At 43.7% G+C, this 20060-nt stretch overlaps 1 protein-coding gene and 1 non-coding gene across 5 annotated transcripts in view; both read left to right on the forward strand.

The window, feature by feature from the left end:
- CBL (Cbl proto-oncogene) overlaps positions 1-20007 on the forward strand; it is a 78420-nt gene extending 58413 nt beyond the window's left edge. For all 4 annotated transcript variants that reach the window (XM_072822331.1, XM_072822334.1, XM_072822332.1 and 1 more), the window contains 5 exons: positions 1940-2034; positions 8996-9136; positions 9499-9599; positions 10308-10490; positions 11658-20007. In XM_072822331.1, the coding sequence (XP_072678432.1) occupies positions 1940-2034; positions 8996-9136; positions 9499-9599; positions 10308-10490; positions 11658-11929 (792 nt within the window). In that variant the 3' untranslated portion in view covers positions 11930-20007. The remainder of the gene's footprint in view (positions 1-1939; positions 2035-8995; positions 9137-9498; positions 9600-10307; positions 10491-11657) is intronic.
- LOC140631313 (small nucleolar RNA SNORA19) lies at positions 1169-1298 on the forward strand. Its single transcript, XR_012028950.1, has one exon. It is a non-coding gene; the product is annotated as a small nucleolar RNA SNORA19 (small nucleolar RNA).
- Positions 20008-20060: the final 53 nt, after the last annotated feature.

A 20060-nucleotide genomic window follows, 5' to 3' on the forward strand; every position in this document is an offset into this window, starting at 1 on the left:
CATAATCCCTCAAGAAGTATATTAATAGGGTAAATAAGGCATATTTGTAAATATCACTATAAGTGTGCATGCATATATTTGTATTTATGGCTGGATTCATGTAGTATAGATGAGTACTATAAATAGGAAACATTTAAGTTTTAGAGAAAGGAGAGATTATTTCCAAATAGAGCAATCATGAGAGCTTTATGGAATGAATGGCATCTGAATTTGACTTGTTCTTTCAAAGAGAATAATGTTAAGGTCAGAAGCACACTGACACAGATGCTTGAGGTATATCGTGGAACTAGAAGTAGTTTAATTTGTTTTTTTTTTAATTTTTATTTATTTATGATAGTCACACACAGAGAGAGAGAGAGAGAGAGAGGCAGGCAGAGAGAGAAGCAGGCTCCATGCACCGGGAGCCCGACGTGGGACTCGATCCCGGGTCCCCAGGATCGCGCCCTGGGCCAAAGGCAGGTGCCAAACTGCTGCACCACCCAGGGATCCCTAGAAGTAGTTTAATTTGAATGAAGCAGAAGTTTTATGTATGAGAGGAGGGGAAAAAGTAGAAAGGGGTATTAGTACTAGATCAGAGGACCCTGAAAATCCCATCAGGGTCAATAAAATTTGAATTTTGTAGGAAACAAGCATTTCAAGGTTTTAAATTAATGGAGTGACATGAGCAAAATGATGGTTTACAGAGATAAATCTCGTAGTAGTATGCAAAATGGATTGCTAAGATAGTAGGTTGAGAAAAGTGTGGTAGTTCATTGTATAAGCATGAGATAAGGGTCCAGACCTGGGAGTGGGGAGGTATATCTGTTCTTTTGTTGGTTCGTTTATGTGCTCCAAAGAAAATCCTACCCTCACAAAGTTTACCTTCTAGTGGAGTAAAAAAATAAGCGTGGTAAGTTAATAAAACAAAGGGAATTGGATGCTGATGAGTGCTGTGGAGAAAATTAGGGATAAAGGGGTGTAGGAACAGTTGGAAATGGGGGGGCATATGGAGGAATGGAGTACCATTCTGAGCAAAGATATGGAGCAGTGGTGAACTCAAGCCATGCTGATTCTCAGGGAGACGATTCCAGAGTGAAGGGGAAACAGGTGAGTTTGGGAGAGTATGAGGAAGGATGGAAAAAGGGGCTTATATAGCTGGCGCTAAGTTAGTGTGAGGGAGAATGCTCCAGTGCACATTTTGTTGACCTGCTTTCTCTTGCGTATGTGAGCAGTGTTATTTCTTATGTGCAGGAGAAATAGTTAAAGGTTAATTAGCAGTATAACGAAATAGTAATACTGCCAGCCCCCTTCAAACAGAAAAAGGGGGAAAATAGGGACACCTGGGTGGCTCAGCAGTTAAGCCTGCCTTCGGCTGGGTGTGATCCTGAAGTTCCAGGATTGAGTCCCACATCGGGCTCCCTGCAAGGAGCCTGCCTCTCCCTCTGCCTATGTCTCTGCCTCTCTCTGTCTCTTTGTTTCTCATGAATAAATAAAATCTTTAAAAAAAAAAAAAAAAAGGAGAACAGCTTGTGAGCAGTTAAGTTGAATTTGGTGTGACTCTTAGATGAAGTGCATATGTCTTGGTTACAAAAAAAGGGGGGTGGTAACTTACATATAAGTGGCATTAAGTGATAGGCCTTCTAATTTGTGAGAATAAATTAGGTCGAGCTTCCTGATGACCTCACTATAGAGAGAGGTAAGTCTTATTAGAATTAAAACAAAAAAACAAAAAAAACCATTTCTTTGGCTCTTTAGATCTCTGTCTTCGTAACCCTTACATTTAAACCTTTTCAGAGCCTGAAAGCAGCTCCACTTTTGGTCATATGTCATAACCCCTAAGTGTGGCATTGGGAGTAAGGCCTGTGTCTGTATTACTGTTCTGGTTAATTTTGAATCAGAGAAGTAAGAAGAGATACTGAGCTATGTTAAGAAGGTTCTTCTTTCCCACTTTTCTTTCCAGAATGTGAATAACAGCCCACTAGCAAGTTCTGAGTGTGAGCACCCCAAAATCAAACCTTCCGCATCTGCCAATGCCATTTATTCTCTGGCTGCCAGGTAAGTACTACAGCTTTGTTTCATGTGGTAGATAGAGTTGGTACTGTTAAACAGGTTGCTCACAGAAATTAGAAAACCCAGAGTATAGAGAAGAAAATAAAAACTGATCCATGTTTGTATTGGTTTAAAATGAGATTTTCTGTTTTGATCTAATTCTTCATTTTCTCTGTGCATGTACATAGATCAGCCTTGCTGGGCTTAACAATTTTATTAATCTTCTCAAAGAAGCAGCTTTTGTTTCGTTGACTTTTGTAAAAAAAATCTTTTCTTTACAATTTTTAATTCTTAGGTATCTGCTTTATGTACGTGTGGTAAAATACACATAAAATACTCCATCTTGGGTGCCTGGGTAGCTCAGTTACTTAAGCAAGCGTCCAACTCTTGATTTCAGCTCAGGTCATGATCTCAGGGTCATGAGATCCAGCCCCTTGTGGGGCTGCACACTGGACTTGGAGCCTGCTTGGGATTCTACCCCTACCCCTCTCTAAAAATATACATATATGCCATACGGTTTAGTAGTACTAAATATATTAACATTATGCAACCATCACCAACATCCATGCTCATAGCTCTTCATCTTGTAAAACTGAAACTCTGGACCTATTAAACCAGTAGCTCCTCATCCTGCCCCAGCCCCTGGCAGCCATCATTACTTGTCTTCAGGATTTTAACTGCTCTAAATACTGCCTATAAGCGAAATCATAGAGTGTCTTTTTGTGACTGTTTTAATTCACTTAGTGTTCTCATCCATATTGTAGAATGTTGCAGAATTTCCTTCCTCTTGAAAGCTGAATAATATTCCAGCGTATGTATATAGAGTAGCACTCCCCCCCCCCCCTTATTTGCACAGGATACCTTTCAAGATCTGAATGCCTGAAACCAAGGATAGTACTGAACCCTTATGTGTATCCTAAGTTATTTTCTGTATATACATACATACATGGTAAAGTTTTAATTTATAAGTTAGTCATAGGAAGAGATTAACAACAATAACTAAAAATAAGACAGTTATAACAATTTATTATAATAAAAGTTGTGTGGGATCCCTGGGTGGCGCAGCGGTTTGGCGCCTGCCTTTGGCCCAGGGCGCGATCCTGGGGATCCACGATCGAATCCCATGTCGGGCTCCCAGTGCATGGAGCCTGCTTCTCCCTCTGCCTGTGTCTCTGCCTCTCTCTCTCTCGGTGTGACTATCATAAATAAATAAAAGTTAAAAAAAAAAAAGATTTATAATAAAAGTTGTGTGAATGTGGTCTTTCTCAGAATACGGTACTGTACTTATTCTTCTTGTGGTGATGTGAGATGATAAAATGCCTGTGTGATGCGATGAAGTGAGGGGAATGACGTAGGAGTTGTGACATAGTGTGTTAGGCTACTATTGACCTTCTGATGATACATCAGAATGAGGGTCATCTGCTTCTAGACCACGATTGACTGTGGGTAAGTAAAACCACAGAAAATAAAATTGCAGATAAAGGGTGACTACCGTACCACATTTTGCTTATCCGTTCATCCGTGGGTGGACACTTGGATTGCTTTCACATTTTAGCTCTTGCATGATGCTACTGTTGAATGTGGGTGAACAAATTCTCTTCAGGGCCCTACTTTCAATTCTTTTGAATATATACTCAGAAGTAGTATTCCTGGGGCGTCTGTGGCTTGGTCGGTTAAATGCCTGCCTTTGGCTCAGTTCCTGATCCCAGGGTTCTGGGATTGAGTTCTGCATTGGGCTCCCTGCTCTGTGGGAAGCCTGCTTCTCTCTGCCTCTACTTGCCACTCTCTCTGCTTGTGTTCGCTCTCTCTGTCAAATGAATAAATAAAATCTTAAAAAAAAAAAAAAGTATTCCTGGATCTTACGGTAATTCTATTTTTAATTTTTTGAGACATCGTCATACTGTTTCCCATAGTAGCTGTACCATTTTAAATCCCCACCAACAGTCCAGTGTTTAACATGAGCCACCTATGCCCCTCCGCCAAACATTTGTTATTTTAGGGGTTTGGTAGTAGTCATCCTAATGGGTTTGAGATAGTGTCTCATTGTAATTTTGATTTGCATTTCCCTGATGATTAGTGATGTTGAGTGTCTTTTTTTTTTTTTTAAGATTTATTTATTTATTTATGATAGACATAGAGAGAGAGGCAGAGACACGGGAGGAGGGAGAAGCAGGCCCCATGCTGGGAGCCTGATGTGGGACTCGATCCCGGGACTCCAGGATCGCGCCCTGGGCCAAAGGCAGGCACCAAACCGCTGAGCCACCCAGGGATCCCCTGTTGAGTATCTTTTGATGTGTTTATCGGTCATTCACATATCTTCTCTGGAAAATTGTGTATTTAAGGCATTTGCCCTTTTTTTTTTCATTTGCCCATTTTTAAATCAGATTGTTCTTCTGTTTTAGGGTTTTAGAATTTCTTTGTATATTTTGGATGATAATCCTTTATCTGTCAGATATGTGCTTTGTGGGCTGCCATTTTACTCTGGGTAGTGTTTTTTGATGCATAAAATTTAAAAAGTTATAGAAGCTGGGGCGTCTGGTTGGGTCAGTTGGTAGAGCCTATGACTCTTGGTCTCCTGGTTATGAGTTCATGCCCCATGTTGGGTGTAGAGGTTACTTAAAAATAAAATGTGTAAAAAGTAAATAAAAATTTTTTATGAAGTCTATTTTAAAATTTTATTTTATTTACTTATTCATGAGAGATACAGAGGGAGAGAGAGAGAGGCAGAGACACAGGCAGAGGAGACAAGCAGGCTCCATGCAGGGAGCCCAATGTGGGACTCGATCCCAGGTCTCCAGGATCACACCCTGGGCTGAAGGCGGCGCTAAACTGCTGAGCCACCCGGGCTGCCCTGAAGTTGTCTATTTTTTTTTTCTTTGTTACGTGTGCCTTTGGTACCATATCCAAGAAATTGTTGCCAAATCCAGTGTCATGAAACTTTTGTCTTACAGCTTGTCTTAAGATTTTTAGTCTTACATGTAGCTCCTTGATTAGTTTTGGGTTTTGGCTTTTTTGTTTTGTTTCATTTTGTTTTTGGAGAGAGGAAGAGGTGGGGAGGGCCAGAGGAGGAAAGAGAGAGAGAAAGATAATCTTAATTAAGCAGGCTCCATGCCCAGTGCAGAGCCTGATGCAGGACTCAATCTCACAACCCTGAGATTATGACCTGAGCTGAAATCAAGAGTCAGATGCTTAACTGACTGAACCACCCAGGCATGTAGCGTTAGGTAAGGGTCTAGTTTCATTCTTTTACATGTAGATACCCAGTTTTCCCCTCACCATTGTTGAAAAGACTGTTCTTTCCCATTGAATAGTTTTGACATCCCCCCGCCCATTTTTTTAAAAGATTTTATTTATTTGAGAGGGAGCACAAGCTGGGGGAGAGGCAGAGGGAGAGGAAGAAGCAGACTCCCTGCTGAGCAGGGAGCCCCATGTGGGGCTCAGTCCCAGGACCACAGGATCAAGACTTGAGCGAAAGGCAGATGCTTAACCAGCCCTGCCACCCAGGTGCCCCTATCAGTAGTGTTTTATAGTTTTTATTGCATAAGTCTTTCACCACTTTAGTTAATGCCTAAGTATTCTTTATGATTCTGTTGCAGTTGGAATTGTTTAAATTTCCTTTCCCTATTGTTCATCCTGTATAGAAAGGTGACTTTTGTGTATGTTGAACTTAGTATCCTTTTACTTGCAGAATTCATCTTTTAGTTCTGACACCCTTTTTTGTGGCATCTTTAGGCTTTTCTACATATGAGATATCATCTGCAAACAGATAATTTTTCTTCTTTTCTGATATGGATGACGTTTATTTCTTTTTCTTGCCTAATCTGGCTAGAAATTCCAGTACTGTCTTGAGTAGGAATGATAGAAGTAGACATCCTTGCCTTGTTACTGATCCTTCAGGAAAAGCTTTCAGTCTTTGACCATTGAGTATGATGCTTGCTTGCTATAGGCGTTTCATAGATGGCTTTTGTTATGTTAGGTACTTTCATTCCTATTTTAGTTGAGTGTTTTTGTCATAAAAGGGTGTTAAATTTTGTCAAATGCTTTTCTGCACCAAGTGAGATGATTGTGTGTTAATGTGCTATATTTATATTAATCTCTATATTAGTTTTTTATATTGAGCCATCCTTGCATTCCAGGTATAAATCCCACTTATATATAATCCTATATACTGCTGAACTTTTTTTTCTGGTATTTTGCTGGTGAACTTTTGCATAAGTGTTCATAAGGGATATTGGTCTGTTATTTTCTTTTAGTGTCCTTGTCTGGCCTTCTTTCATGACTGTGCCATTCTCAGAATGAGTTAGGAAGTGTTCCCTCTGCAAGTTTTTGGAGCTATTTAAAAAGAATTGGTATTTGTTTTTTATTAAATGTTTGGCAGCATTCACCAGTGAAGCTGTCAGGTACATGGTTTTTCTTTGTTGGCAAATTTTTGATTATAGGATCAATCTCCTATAAGTCTATTCAGATTTTCAGTTTTTTGTGTTTTAATCTTGATAAGTATTTGTTGCTAGGAATTTGTCCACTTCATCTAAGTTATACAATTTTTTTGGTATATAATATCCATAGTACTCTCTTTAAAACCTTTTTATTTCTATAGAATCCGTAGTAATGTCTCCACTTTAGTTTCTGAGTTTTAGTAATTGGAGTCTTCTCTCTTTTCTTAGTCTATCTAGGTAAAGTTTGTCGGTTCTGTTGACCTTTCTGAAGAACCAACTTTTGGTGTCATTGATTTTTTTCTGTTTTTTTTTTTTTTTTTACTTCTGCTCTAGTCTTCATTGCTTCCTTTCTTCTGCTAACCTGGGGTTTAGTTGGTTCAGTTGCTTAAGTTGAAAAGTTAGGTTGATTTGAGATCTTTCTTGATTTTTTTTTTTTTTAAGATTTTTATTTTTTTTTATTTATTCATGAGAGACAGAGAGAGAGGGGCAGGGGCAGACACAGGCAGAGGAAAAAGCAGGCTCCATGTAGGAAGCCTGACACGGGACTCGATACTGGGTCTCCAGGATCAGGCCCTGGGCTGAAGGCGGCACTAAACTGCTGAGCCACCTGGGCTGCCCTCTCATACCTTTTTTTAAAAGGCTCCTTTATTGGGACGTCCGGGTGGCTTGGCAGTTGAGCGTCTGCCTTCACACTCAGGGTGTGATCCCGGAGTTCTGGGATCAAGTCCCCCATCAGGCTCCCTGCATGGAGCTTGCTTCTCCCTCTGTCTGTGTCGCTGCCTGTGTCTCTGCCTCTCTCTCTTTCTCTCTCTCTGTGTCTCTTGTGAATAAATAAATAAAATCTTTAAAAGGAAAGAAAGAAAGAAATAAAGAAAAGAAAAAAGAAAGAAGTTCCTTTATTCAGTACATTATTATTTGACAGGTTGTCACCTATATTTTCAGTATCAAAAATAATGCTATAGTGAATATTCTTGATTATTTCCCTAGGGAAAATTCTTAGAAATGGAATTTTGGCATCCAAGGGTTTACATATTTGGAAAAATACTTTTGCTGAATTATACTCTAGAAAAGTAATAATTTCTTCTAAAACTATATAAGAAAGTACCCATTTCCATATATTTTTACTAATAGTTGATATTTTTTCTTAATCATTATAGGTTTTTCCCTTGAACAGTGTATTACGAAAAGTTTCCAGCATAGAATCAGGGTGACAAAAAAAAAAAAAAAAAAAGAATCAGGGTGACAGATTTGTACAGTGAGCATCCATATACTCCCCACTGGGTTCCATTAGCATTTTCTTATCCTTGTTTTATCACATCTGTACTTTTTTTTTTTTTTTTTTTTTAAATAATCTCTGTACCCAGTGTTGGGTTCAGACCTACAATTCTGAGATCAAGAGTTGCATGCTTCATGACTCAGCCAGCCAGGTGCCCCTCTATCTGTACTGTCCATCCATCAGTCTGTCTTTCTGGACACATTTCACAGCAAGCTGTAGATACTAATACATTTCCACCTCAGAACTTTAGCATGAAACCCACAAATGAAGTAATATGTAGACATGAGAAAAAAATCTCAAGTTAGATTATAGGGACTGTGTTAGGTTTCTGTAGCATTTATGTGTCTTATAATCAGCTATTGCTTTTATAATTGGGAAAAATAACATTGAGTAAACACAGAGAAATCCAGTATAGTTATAGACTGTTTAAGATGTGCGGAAAAAGTCTAAAGAGGAAGGGAGGAGATACCCTCTTTAACTCACATTACCAATAGTTGTGGGTGAGTGCGTGTGCACGTGCGTTTGGGCGCTTACGCTCATGCGCATGTTTCTCAATTTGTGATTTTTTTTTTCTTGTTAATTTTGTTTTTGTCTTTGGTTTTAAGGAGTGGGTAGCAGAAATTTTGGTTCAGAAGTTTCTGGGTGAGAGCTTCGGGTATTAATGGCAAGATCCCTGAAGCAGGAGTCAGAAGATGGAGGTCTAGTCTCAGAATTAATGCCAACTTACCAAGGCTCTTGGTCTCCTTACGTCAGATTTTTTTTTTTACATAAAATGAGAAAAGCTGTTTATGCTAGGAGATAGCATACGAGAAAGCTTTTGACAAGCTGTATATTCTTTGAAACTGTAGGTAGATTGTAGAATTGGGATTTGGTATAGGCTCCTAGCATATTGTCAGAAAGCCACTGCAGCTTCTCGTTTCATGCCCAGCAAGAGAAAAACTGGCAAACCAGCCCTTGGACTGGGACTTCAACTTATTTGTGACTGAGGCTCTTCAGTATCAAGTACTGTCCTTGTGTAAGCCGTCATACGCAACATAGCTGCATCTGTGGTCAGCTGAAAGTCAAAGTCTTTGAGTGCCTTTTGTAATAATTACCTTTCTTGGTGAGGAGGAGTAATATAGTTCCCTAGGTGGCATTTGTTTTGCTCTGTCAGATTTGAGTCATGGCCTGCGTCAAAGGTACTCCTTTCATACTTGCACATTTTGCAGCTTGTTAAATTGTTTTCATTTTCTTTCTTTTATCCTTTACTTTGCAGGCCTCTTCCTGTGCCAAAGCTGCCCCCTGGGGAGCAGTGTGAAGGTGAGGAGGACACAGAGTATATGACCCCCTCCTCTAGACCTCTAGGGCTTCCAAAGCCAGATGGGAAACGGCCTTTGGAGACAACCCAGAGTTCACGGTAGGTTCACAATAATCCCATCTGGGAATTCAGATGACACCACTCACCTGCTTGGTTGCTGTCTATGTAGTGTCTTCCAGCCAGAGTTAAAGCAGAATGGAAGCAGATGTATGGAGCCCATAATGTTTGGCCTCTTGCAGCTAGAAGCACTTACACTTTCTCACTGTCAAAGTCAACTTCAAAAATACATCTCTCTTATGCATTGTTAGAGTCAATCTTAGGACATTTAATAGTGACCCTGGCAAATGTGTTATCTTGATAGACTCTGGATCTAAATAGTTAAGAATAGTTGAGTCTTCAACTAAGTTTGCAGGTAACAGTTCTATTTCTGAAGATCATTTTGTCCTTTCCTTCTGGTTCAGAGCATGTGATTGTGACCAGCAGATCGATAGCTGCACATATGAAGCAATGTATAATATTCAGTCCCAAGCGACACCATCTGTCACAGAGAGCAGCACCTTTGGTGAGTAGCCATTCTGCCACCTGGAAAGTCCTGGCTGTGCCATGGGAGTGAGCCTGTAATATTTGACTGCTTGAGACAGCTTGATATAAGCAGAAACTTCTTTTAAATGATTTCCTTTGCACAATATCTTTGATCCATGGGCAATAAAACCCTCCTTTTGTTTCCTGTTCCCACAGCTAGTTCCCTAATGTGCTTTTTCATACTTCCAGGGCCTTAGAGACATTTGGGTTGTAGGGCCTGGGCCCACAGTGCTGGCAGCTCCCTTTTAGTTCCTTTGCTTTTTAGCATTGATGAAATTCTTTTATGTGTGGGTGGTGAATACTCCATTCCCATATCAACCAGCTTCCCAAATGGAAAGTTCAAGAAGGCAGCACACACAGGCTCTTTGGCTGATCCTCTGAGGTGAAATGCCGATAGACGTGTGAATGAATGCTGTAAAATGGCACTGAGTCTTTGGTGTCAGCAGCTGTCAGTGTTGGCAAGGGTAGTTTTTGCTGTGCTTAGGAAAGCAGAACTGCAGGGTTGGTGCAGACGACGTTTTCTCTGTTCCTTTATCTCTACCCACAGGGCCTCATGTGGTGGTTGGCCTGTGGTAGGCAGTCAGTAACTTTGATGCCATACATGCGGGAATGAATGGATGCCTGTCGGTGAGCTGTGTTAGCAGACGGGGTGTGTGAGAAGAAGATAATAGCACACACTTTTCTCTAGGTGAAGGGAGTCTGGCTGCAGCCCACATCAGCACCGGCCCCGAGGAATCAGAAAATGAGGAGGACGGGTATGATGTCCCTAAGCCGCCCATGCCAGCAGTGCTGGCCCGCCGGACTCTCTCAGACATCTCCAATGCCAGTTCCTCCTTTGGCTGGTTGTCTCTGGAAGGCGATCCCACCACAAGTGAGTCTCCAGGCCAGCTTGGGTTGGCACTGAATTGCTGTATGGCTCCTGGTTTGCGCTGCAGCAGAAGTGATCACCTGGTGACAGCGCTTTTGTCGCCAGATTTTAGTCTAAATGGGAGGGAAGTTGGTCCCAGGTCCTGATTAGGATGTTAAACTGTAGTCAAGTTCTTTAGGATTCTGGCAGATGTAGAAATGAGGGCCTTCATCACACACCCTGGTTCCTCCTGGCTGATAGTAGGTAGGACTACTGGTTCTTCTGAGTGTCTATCATGACACTGGTAACGAAGCTGGATAGTTCAAGAGCACATGTTTCTGACTTCTGGGCCCTGTTCCATTGCAAGAAGGGCATGGTGGCTCTGGAAGGCACACCAAGTGGGCTTGGAGCCAGCCTACATTTGGACCTTGACTGTTAGGGGTTGCCCTTGCACCTGTGGCTGCCTGGGAGGGCAGCAGCCAGAGTTGCTGTCACTTTGGAAACTGAAGACCATGCTCAGGACAGCTGGTGAAAAAGACAGCATCCAGTTGCCGAGACAGGCTGTGATCCCCACCCACCCAGCCTCGTTTCATGCTTCTCCGCTGCAACTTAGGCTTCTTTCTGTTGTCCTTATTTGTAAAAGGTAGAAATTGAGTGTCTTCTCTGACCCTCTCAGAAAAGTTATTTTAAATAATTGAGGCATGGGGCACCTGGATGGCTCAGGTCATGATCTCAGGGTCCAGGGATTGGACCCCCCCAGTGGTGCTTCCTGCTCAGTGGGGAGTCTGCTTCTCCCTCTTGTTCTGCCTCCTCCCTGCCCCTGCTTGTGCATGCTCTCTCTCTCAAATTAAAAAATAATCGATCTATCCAGGCACTACTGTGCGTGAAAACTTGTCACAAAGTGTATAAAGCATAATGTGGATGCACGTGTCCATGCTTGGGGCAGCAGTGCTACTGTCAAATGGAGCAGGTGCCTGCTATATTTCAGAAGGCTGCTCCTGCTGGGAGAAGGAGGAGGAGGCTAGCTGCTACAACCCTGGAACCAGTAAAACCCAGCCCTCTGAGAGCCCAAGTAGCCGGTTCCAATGGGTCAGCAATATCTTGATCCTAGCACATTGTTCCTACGGCCACTAAAGGAGGGTTCCCCTCACCCCCCAGATTTGCAAATCTTTTCTGTTTGATTTCTTCTAGACTTCACTGAGGGTTCCCAAGTTCCTGAAAGGCCTCCCAAACCGTTCCCTCGGAGAATCAACTCTGAACGAAAAGCAGGCAGCTGTCAGCAGGGTGGTGCCGCTGCTGCCTCACCACAGCTCTCCAGTGAGATTGAGAACCTCCTGAGCCAGGGATACTCCTACCAGGACATTCAGAAAGCTCTGGTCATTGCCCACAACAACATTGAAATGGCCAAGAACATCCTCCGGGAATTTGTTTCTATCTCTTCTCCCGCCCACGTAGCCACCTAGCACACCTCTCCCTGCTGCGGCATCAGAGGACCAGTGAGCCGGGCACTCTTCCCTGGGGGACAACTCAAAGGGGAGAGGTTCCTTTGGAGACTTCACAGTGAAGTCTTGCCCTCTCTGTGAGGATTCCACTTCTGTGGTTCCCAGATTTCAAAGCAGTGGAATGAACATGGAGCAGCTAGTGTGTTTTATTATTTTATTTGTTTTGATAGTGGATTTGAAGGTGTCCTTCAGTCCCCACTTAGAGTGTGGATTTTTATTAAATGGTAGCTACCTGGGGAACAGTCTAGAAAGCAGTGGGAGAAGTATTGTGCTGTAAATCCTCACTGGGGACTTGAGACTTCTTCCTTGGGTTAAGGATGTGGTTGTGTGTGTGTGTGTGTGTGTGTCTGTCTGTGGTGGCGTGTTTCCTGTGATTATAAGATGAACCTGCTGTGTGTGTTAATCCCGGGCAGGGAATTAGCACAAGAGGTGTAGGAAGGAATTGTCTAAAAACTTCCATCTACTGTGGTATGATACTCAACCCCGGCGTGTAGTACAACTTCAACACTCCCCTACAGCTTGGATTACCATGTGCATAGCTCGAGTCTTGTATTTTTAGAACACCCTCCCTGTGTCCTGTCCCCTGCCGCCTCCTCAGTGTCTATCATTGGCAGTGGGCTTGCTCTGACCAGGCTTACTGAGGCCAAGTGGCTTATAGGATGTTCTTTATTATGTGTGATGGTGTTGGTTTGTTTGGTAGATAGGTCGGGGAAAAAGAAAAGTACTGTTGCTGTATCATTATAGTCATGTTTGATCCTAGCAGCTAACACTGGTCACTCCAAAGCACTGTTTCTATAGGAACATTGAATCTGTTAAAATAAGATGTTTTAATTATCCTAATTGCATAATGACTGGTTTGAGATAGAGGCCTTCAAATACATTCCATGCTCTCCCCAGAAGATAGTCTGTGGGAGTCCGTTGCCTTGGTGCCAGGTATGTGTTCTAATGTAGGTCATGAGTTTTTCTACTACTTAATGGGAAGGGAAGAACATTTTCTCCAGCATGGCTTTCTGGCCTGAATACCACAAAACTTTAGGAAGCTTCATTGACATACTCTTTACCTTGTTTTTGCAGAAGATGCACGAAATAGCCAGTCAGGATCTGTTTGGTTTTTCTTCCCGGTGAGTTAATTCCAGCTTGTCTGGGTGTCTCCCTTTGAACAAGAGCCAGGTTATAGTTTCAGAAGAGGTTTTTTTTTCTTTGCCCTTGAAGAACAAGGAGGATACCACCCATGGTAGCACAAGCATTTGGCTGATAATTAGCACTGTCCTGCATTGATGCCACCCAACGACTTGGGTTTCGCCTGTGCCTGTGGCTTGGAGCATCTCCTCCCTCTCCCTTTCACCGTTGTGCTCTCTACTCTTCCCTAACCGCATTCTCCACAGTAATTAGACATCATGGTGTGTGACAAATGACTTGACTGTCATCAGACAGGATGCAAAAAGCCTAGCTGTGTGCGTGGTTGCAGGTTGGTAAGGTCTGGTGTAGGGCACCCATGAGTCGGTTCCTATAGATGCTGCAAAGTGACCCCTCGTCAGCACGCTGTCTGGTCTTTGCTCACTTTCCTTGCAGGCCGTACCCTCCCGCTTGTCAGAAACAAGCTTACACTTTGATAAATCTCCCCTCAAAATCTAAACCATGCTTTTGTCTTTTTTTTTTAATTTATTTTTATTTTTTGCTTTTGTTTTTAGATGCAGACAGAAACAAATCTCTTTAGGTCCGTGTTCTTTCCCATCTTTTTCATCTGTGGAACTAAAACTTTTTCTGACTCTTCTCTTGGCTTTTAGCTGTTCCTGGACCTTTTGGCTTTATGCCTCAGAGCCATTTACCTTCCCAAGGTAGATGACACAGGATTGCTTGTTGATTTGCCACGGTTCCCCAGGGTCTGCTCTACCTGGTGGCGAACAGCACAGCTCACCATCAGGTGCAAGAGGTCCTGCCTGGGTGCCGCTGGAAGCTGGGATGGTGGCAGTGAATGGGAAGCAGTAACCTAGCATCTCCTTCTAAAAGCCAGTATGGATAGTGTTGCATTTGTGTTAACATTCATTTTGTGTTTTGTTTAGATGCTGAAGACCCAGACAAAGAACTAGATAAAATGGCAGCATTTTCCACGCCTTGTCCACACTGAAAATTTTCCTTGTCTGGAGACATTGTCCATAGCCTGAAGATATGTCAAGAGAACAGAGCACCTGTTCTGCCTCTCTCTCACCTATTCAGTGTATCCCAAGTCTTCTTTGGAAATTCTGTCCTTACTTACACAGGCTAAGGGCAAGTTCATCCCTTTTTTCCTAATGGAGTACCCATGTGGCTCCTGGGGCATCCCAGCGTTGGCCGCACACATCAGTGACTGCCTTGGTCATTGGCCTGTCAGCTGCGTGTCTATGGGCTTTCCAGGTGTCAGACCATTCTGTGAGGTTTGCCCCTGTTGGGTGCTTAAAGCTCGTTCCAGGCCTCAGACTGCCAGCAGAGTAGCTTCAGGGAGGCTTTCCACATGGGCATTTGTTTTGAGGGTACTTCCAAAACCTTAATTGCTTAAATTTTCCTTGAACTGGGGCACAAATAACTCCTTCCCCTCCATATAGTTGTATGGTAGTTTTTCCTTCCTAGGCTCTGCTCTGAATTTAGTATGGCTCTTTCAGAAGTGGGCTCTGAGCCTTGCAATTCTAGGGAAACACTGCTCCTCTCTCTTCTTCCAAATCACAAGTGGTTCCTTCTCTGATAACTTCCCAGGTGGATAAGATAAAAGCCACTTTGACATTTTCTTGAATGCGTTAGGCATTCAATCTTCAATCCTGTCTCCTGCTTTCCCTCTGTCTGGCTTGCTCTGTGCAGCCTGCCTCATCGTCTCGGTGGCTGCCTTGCAGTAGGGAGTCCACTGCCTCAGCCATGCTCCTCCCACTCAAGTCAGGGGTTCTCAAAGTGGAAAAACCTGCGGGCTCTGTGATATACCTCCCTTGAAGAAATGAAGAGATGGGGCAGTTTCTCATCTCAGCGTTTACCTGTTACTGTTTATGTAAATAGCAATGTGTACCTGTGGATGGCCATGGTCTTCCCCTGGCCCCAGCCCTACACACTTTACTCTTCTGTTCTCTTACCCACACACACCAGGGCCCAGGATGGGGGAGAGTACTGTTAGTATCAGTTAGCTGTCTTGTGGATTAAAATGGGGGGGTGGGGAGGGTGGTCACTGTTCTTCATACTTCAAGTATTTATTTCCTCTGTAGAAAAGTAAACTGTAATTCATGGTCCAAACAGCAAATGTACAAATGATAATTTCTGTAAATTTGCTAGCATAGTAGGGACCAAGCTCTGTATTCTCTTTCAGGCACCCTTAACAAGGTCGACACCTGTCTGTGGATGGTTGGTGCAGGTGTCGACGCAGAATATTCTCCTACCTCACGTCAGACAGTCAGGGTTATAAGCCTTCTTCCTAAGCTGCAGCTTCCCCTTTCTGCCATTGCCTTTCTACCTTTGATGACCGCTGCCCAGGGGAGAATGGTTTTCTGACTATTGGCCTGACTGTGTACCAATTAGCTTGCTCATTCAGCAATTGTTGATGAGTTGTTCCCATGTGCCGTAAGTGCCAGCCCCAAGTTCTTCCCTACCACCACATGGTGCTGGTAGATTGCACTTGGGCCGCCTGGCACTTGCATTTGGCCCTAAAATTGCCCTTCCCAAAAAGATTGCTCAGTGTGTATTCCTTATAGAGCTGTCCTGGGTAAAATCCCTGCAGGGCTTTTCCGTTAACTCCTGTTGTCTTCCTAGAGCTTTGATGATGTCTGGGAGATTGCGCATGTCAGTCTCGTGGGTACCTGCCATCTTGGATGCATCTCAGTGGAATCTGGGGGGTGGGTTGAGGCTCATGTTGGCTCAGAGTTGCATAGTGGGGCAGTTAAATGTTTAAGCAGAGCATTTGCCCACAGTCCCCTCTCCAGTCCAGTGCCTTCCTTGATCTTTTTACTGAGCTTCTTGAGTCCTTACTCCCCCTTGTTGTGAAGTTTCCTTGTCACCTTCCTCGGACCTGTCACTATCTCCCATTCTCTTTGGGACTTGTTTTCCAAGTCTTTCAACAATCTTTGCAGCTACTCCCGTGCCCTAGAAGGGCTGAAGGTGTGGGGGACGGATGGATACCTATTGTTGGGTCCTGGTCTTTAACAGATTTCTATGGTCTCCCAAGAGCTGGGCACTAAAATAGATGGACCTTCATCACTTCTCAGAAATGCCAGCCTTTCCCTCCCTGGGCAGGGAGCTTAGGATGACCCTAGGACTTTGCATCAGGGAGCACATGTTACTGTTCTCCTGCTAGACTTGCAGACTTTAGAAATTCAATCTGAAGTATTCTAAGTCATCGTGGAGTGGTACCAGCACCACTTTGACTTCAGCCTGTGTTCACAGTCTTTCTTTAGATACTCCTCAAGCCATTGAATACATGGAGGAGGGTGCACAGTGGAAAGAGGTTACAGTTTTTTATCTTTGACTGTCTTGTTTAGGAATCCTTTAGGTGCAAGAAATAGGCGTTCAGGCTAAAGAAAGGAGGAAACCATGAGGATGCAGGTATTTTACAGATTCCAGTTATAGGAAGTAACAGTGGATTCTCACATGGAGCTGGGACTGTCAAAATTTGCACCAGTCCTTTCTCCCTCTTGTCATATACAGCCCCAGACTAGACACCCCAGTCCATAGGTCCACATGACCTCCCGGCTCTTGGGATCATCCTACACAGATTCCCCGTACCTCTTAGTCATATTCTCAAGAAAATACATGCTCAGCCCAGCACCTTGCTTGGGTGTCTGCCCCTGATTGGTCAGCCTGGGCACAGGGGTGGCAGTGGTGTGCTCCCTCTGGCGGGGGGTGGAGGAGGGCTCTCAGAGAAGAGGCTTTTTAGATGGGACAGATACCCTACAAGTATTTTAGGAGCAAAACTGTAGTACTGGCCCCCCTCCCCCCTTTTTTTTTTTTTTTGAGAATGGAAAGGCAGGCATGGGACTATATCTGGGATATTGAAGAAATTGTTAGGTTTCACCTAATCCGGGTTTCTGTCATCTTTGTTTTATTTCCTGTTTTAATTCCCTTTATCGGTCTTGGCATCCAAGATTTCTTCCCTCCCTCTTCAGGACCAGTTTCTCCTGTTGTGGAGCTAGTCTATTCTTAGGTGACATTTCTTCGCCTTCATTCAATCTCAGGTTTTTAGCCTCCTTTCATATTACTTGGAGAGCAGGTCCCAGATTCCACCGCCCATGGACTTCTGGGCTCTCTTCAGGTTTTAGCGCTGAAAATATATTCATTCTGGGGGCGCATGGCCCATGGCCCTCCCTGCCCTCCTCACCCTTCCTGGTCTTTGCTGCGTGAGGAGAGCTCTGCGGTAATATTCCTAGGCTGGCCTTCCGAGGTCCCTCAGAAACTACTTCCCTGTAGCCAGCAGGAATATAGAATAGTTGGGACAGTTGCCAGGATATAAATTAGATGTGGACTCCAGTTTAAAGGAGAGTTTTGACTGAGAGCCCTTTAGACCGGAAACCCTGGTCTTGCCTGTCCCCTTGCTTTTTTAATAGTCCTGTATCAAAGCCTGTGTGTTTTTGATTTTTTAAAAACTGCTTCTGCCTGCCTAAGTGTTTTGATCTTACTTACCTCATCCTAGGGTCTGTCCCATGTTATTAAGGCATTTCATAATCACTTGTAACTTTTTTAAGCTCTTGGAGTCGTTTGGAATACACAGAAGGAACCTAGTAATCCAAAGATACACATTTTGAGGCACAGGAGGAAGGGTGGGTTGTTAGCCTTTGCATTTGATATTCTGGACTCGGCTCCAGAATTAAGGAGCAGAGGGACAGCAGCAGCACTGTGTGCCTCTGTGTCCTAGGAGATCTGGGTTGGTTTCAAAGGGGGAGGGGGGCGGGTAAGTGTTTTTTTGGCTCTAAAAGGTAGCACCAGAGTATGAGGTGGGGGACATAGGGATGGGGCCGTGTGGAGGCTCATTTGCATTGAGATGGGAAAGTCAAAGAGCCCTTCTGAAGGGCCAGCTGTTCACCAGGAGTAACAGCTGTCTGGAGATCTCCCTGCCCCTTTCCTTGTGTAGTGCTTGAGAAAAATGTGGTGGACCACTCCCTCATTTTGTACAGAGCAAAGGCTGAAAGCCAGCCTCAGCCCTTCTCCTGATTAGGCAGCCAGACAGATCAGCAGAGCTGTGCTTACCCGGCTCCGTATTCCCGACTGCTTCCTAAAATGAACATGAGAGGCACCTCTGGATTGCCTCTCACAAATTCTCCTTCCGCCCCTGAACCACACTGGGAGTCCAGAGAGTGGGGTGGCTCAGGAGTTGCACGTGGCAAGTGACTTGCAACTCCTCAGGCCTTGCCCCGCTTCCCGCTCAGCAGGGGGGGGCAGGTACTGGGTGCGGGCCAGACTGTGTGCTCAAAGTTAGTGCTCTTCTGTACATGCGTGTCACTGTGCCCCGTGTGTCCATTCCCTCCTCCCTACCTACCTCTGACCCTGTTAGGGGTGAGGGTAGCCATGCTCGTGGCTTCTGGAAACTGAAGAGGCAGAGAACTACTTATGAGTCTGTAGACCACGTGTTTTCTCTTCCTTGGCTTCCTCCTCCTGCTGTCTGGGTGAGCCTGTAGGCACAGTGCCCATGAGAGTGGATGCCTCCTGACCTACCCGTCTCAGTGTCTTGGCCTTGACCTCCTGCTGAAACATGTGGTAGGGGCATGGCAGCTATTAGGTACCTCCTACATTTGCTTTCTGGCTGTGGTGACTTGGGATTTTTAACCTTATATATCTTTTTCCTTTATTCAAAACAGAACAATTTTTAGCACACTGAAAAAAAAAAAAAGCCAAACATTTTGTGCCTTTCTAAGGCAGCACTGTATCCCAGGCTGCATTTTAGGACTTAATATGGAAATACCAGAGTCTTAGCTCCTCTACCTTGAGTGTCCGTTCTTACGGACTAGGGTGGGGAGGAGGAAACACTGTGTGTGGATAGAGAGATGGCACATAAGTGTGGCAGGTCACCGTCCACCGTCCCTTCTCCCTGCCATGATGCTTTGTCGGAAGAAGCAAGCATTACCCTGGGATCGTTTGGGTGGTTCCAATCAGAATTGAGGTTGGATGTCAGGTTGAATGCTCTGTTTCCAGCAAGAGGAGAGCAACTGTCCCAGGATTTCCAGGTATACTCTGGTCCACTTTAAGTGTGCCAGTTTCCTGGTCCTATATTCATGACCCGACTGCGTGGAAGAGTATAGGATGGACTCTGCTGACAATGGGAGGTTGTTCATTTGTGTCTTTTCTTTTTTGCTGGATCCTGAACTGGCCTAGATAGACCTCATGCCTCTCCCTTTAGACTTGGCTCTCCTTTTATTTGAAGACTTCAGTCTTAAAGCATTAAGCAGCCAGTGCCCTCTGCAGAGTCCAGTTTTCCCCTGGGAAAGGCAGCAAGGACCACGTGCCAGAGCCTGTCCTCAGGATTGTGGCCACTGTGGGTTTCAGCAAAGAAAAAAAAAATGTTTTCTACATATTTTACTTCTCCCTTTCCCTTTTCAGTTCTTCCCTGCCTTTAACTAATAAAGAATTGGGAGAGAAACAATTCTTTCTCAAGTCCTCCCTCTTTAGGATTTTGACATTCTTGGCCTGGGTGGGGCTGAGGAGAACTTGATGCTTTCTCCAGAATAAAGAGTCCCAATTTGTATATCAGTGTTAAAAATAAAACGAAAACTTAGATGACATTTTTGTGGACTATTTTAAAAATGTGTCATTAATATAAAAAAATTTATATTAGCAGTATTTAATCATTCTCACCTGTAAAGAATAAGAAAAACAGAAGGTAAATATTCTTACAGAGAAGAGCAGAGCTTTAAGATTCATTTTCAATTTTAAGTCCCTTTTGTTTTGCCAATGTATTAATGTTTAGAGGTCTGTTATACTAATGTTATTTATTAATTTTTTTTCATTTCCATACACAGTTAACTAAAGAGCTTTTTCAAGCACCCATGTCTGTAAAAAAACAAAAAGTATTTTTAAATAAAGTTTCTTTTGTTGTAGCAGACTGGCGTTCTTGCTCTTCCGTGGGGGTAGGAGTGCTACAGACTCAGCAGGT

Source organism: Canis lupus, chromosome 3 (assembly GCF_048164855.1).
Source record: "Canis lupus baileyi chromosome 3, mCanLup2.hap1, whole genome shotgun sequence".
Classification (NCBI taxonomy): domain Eukaryota; kingdom Metazoa; phylum Chordata; class Mammalia; order Carnivora; family Canidae; genus Canis; species Canis lupus.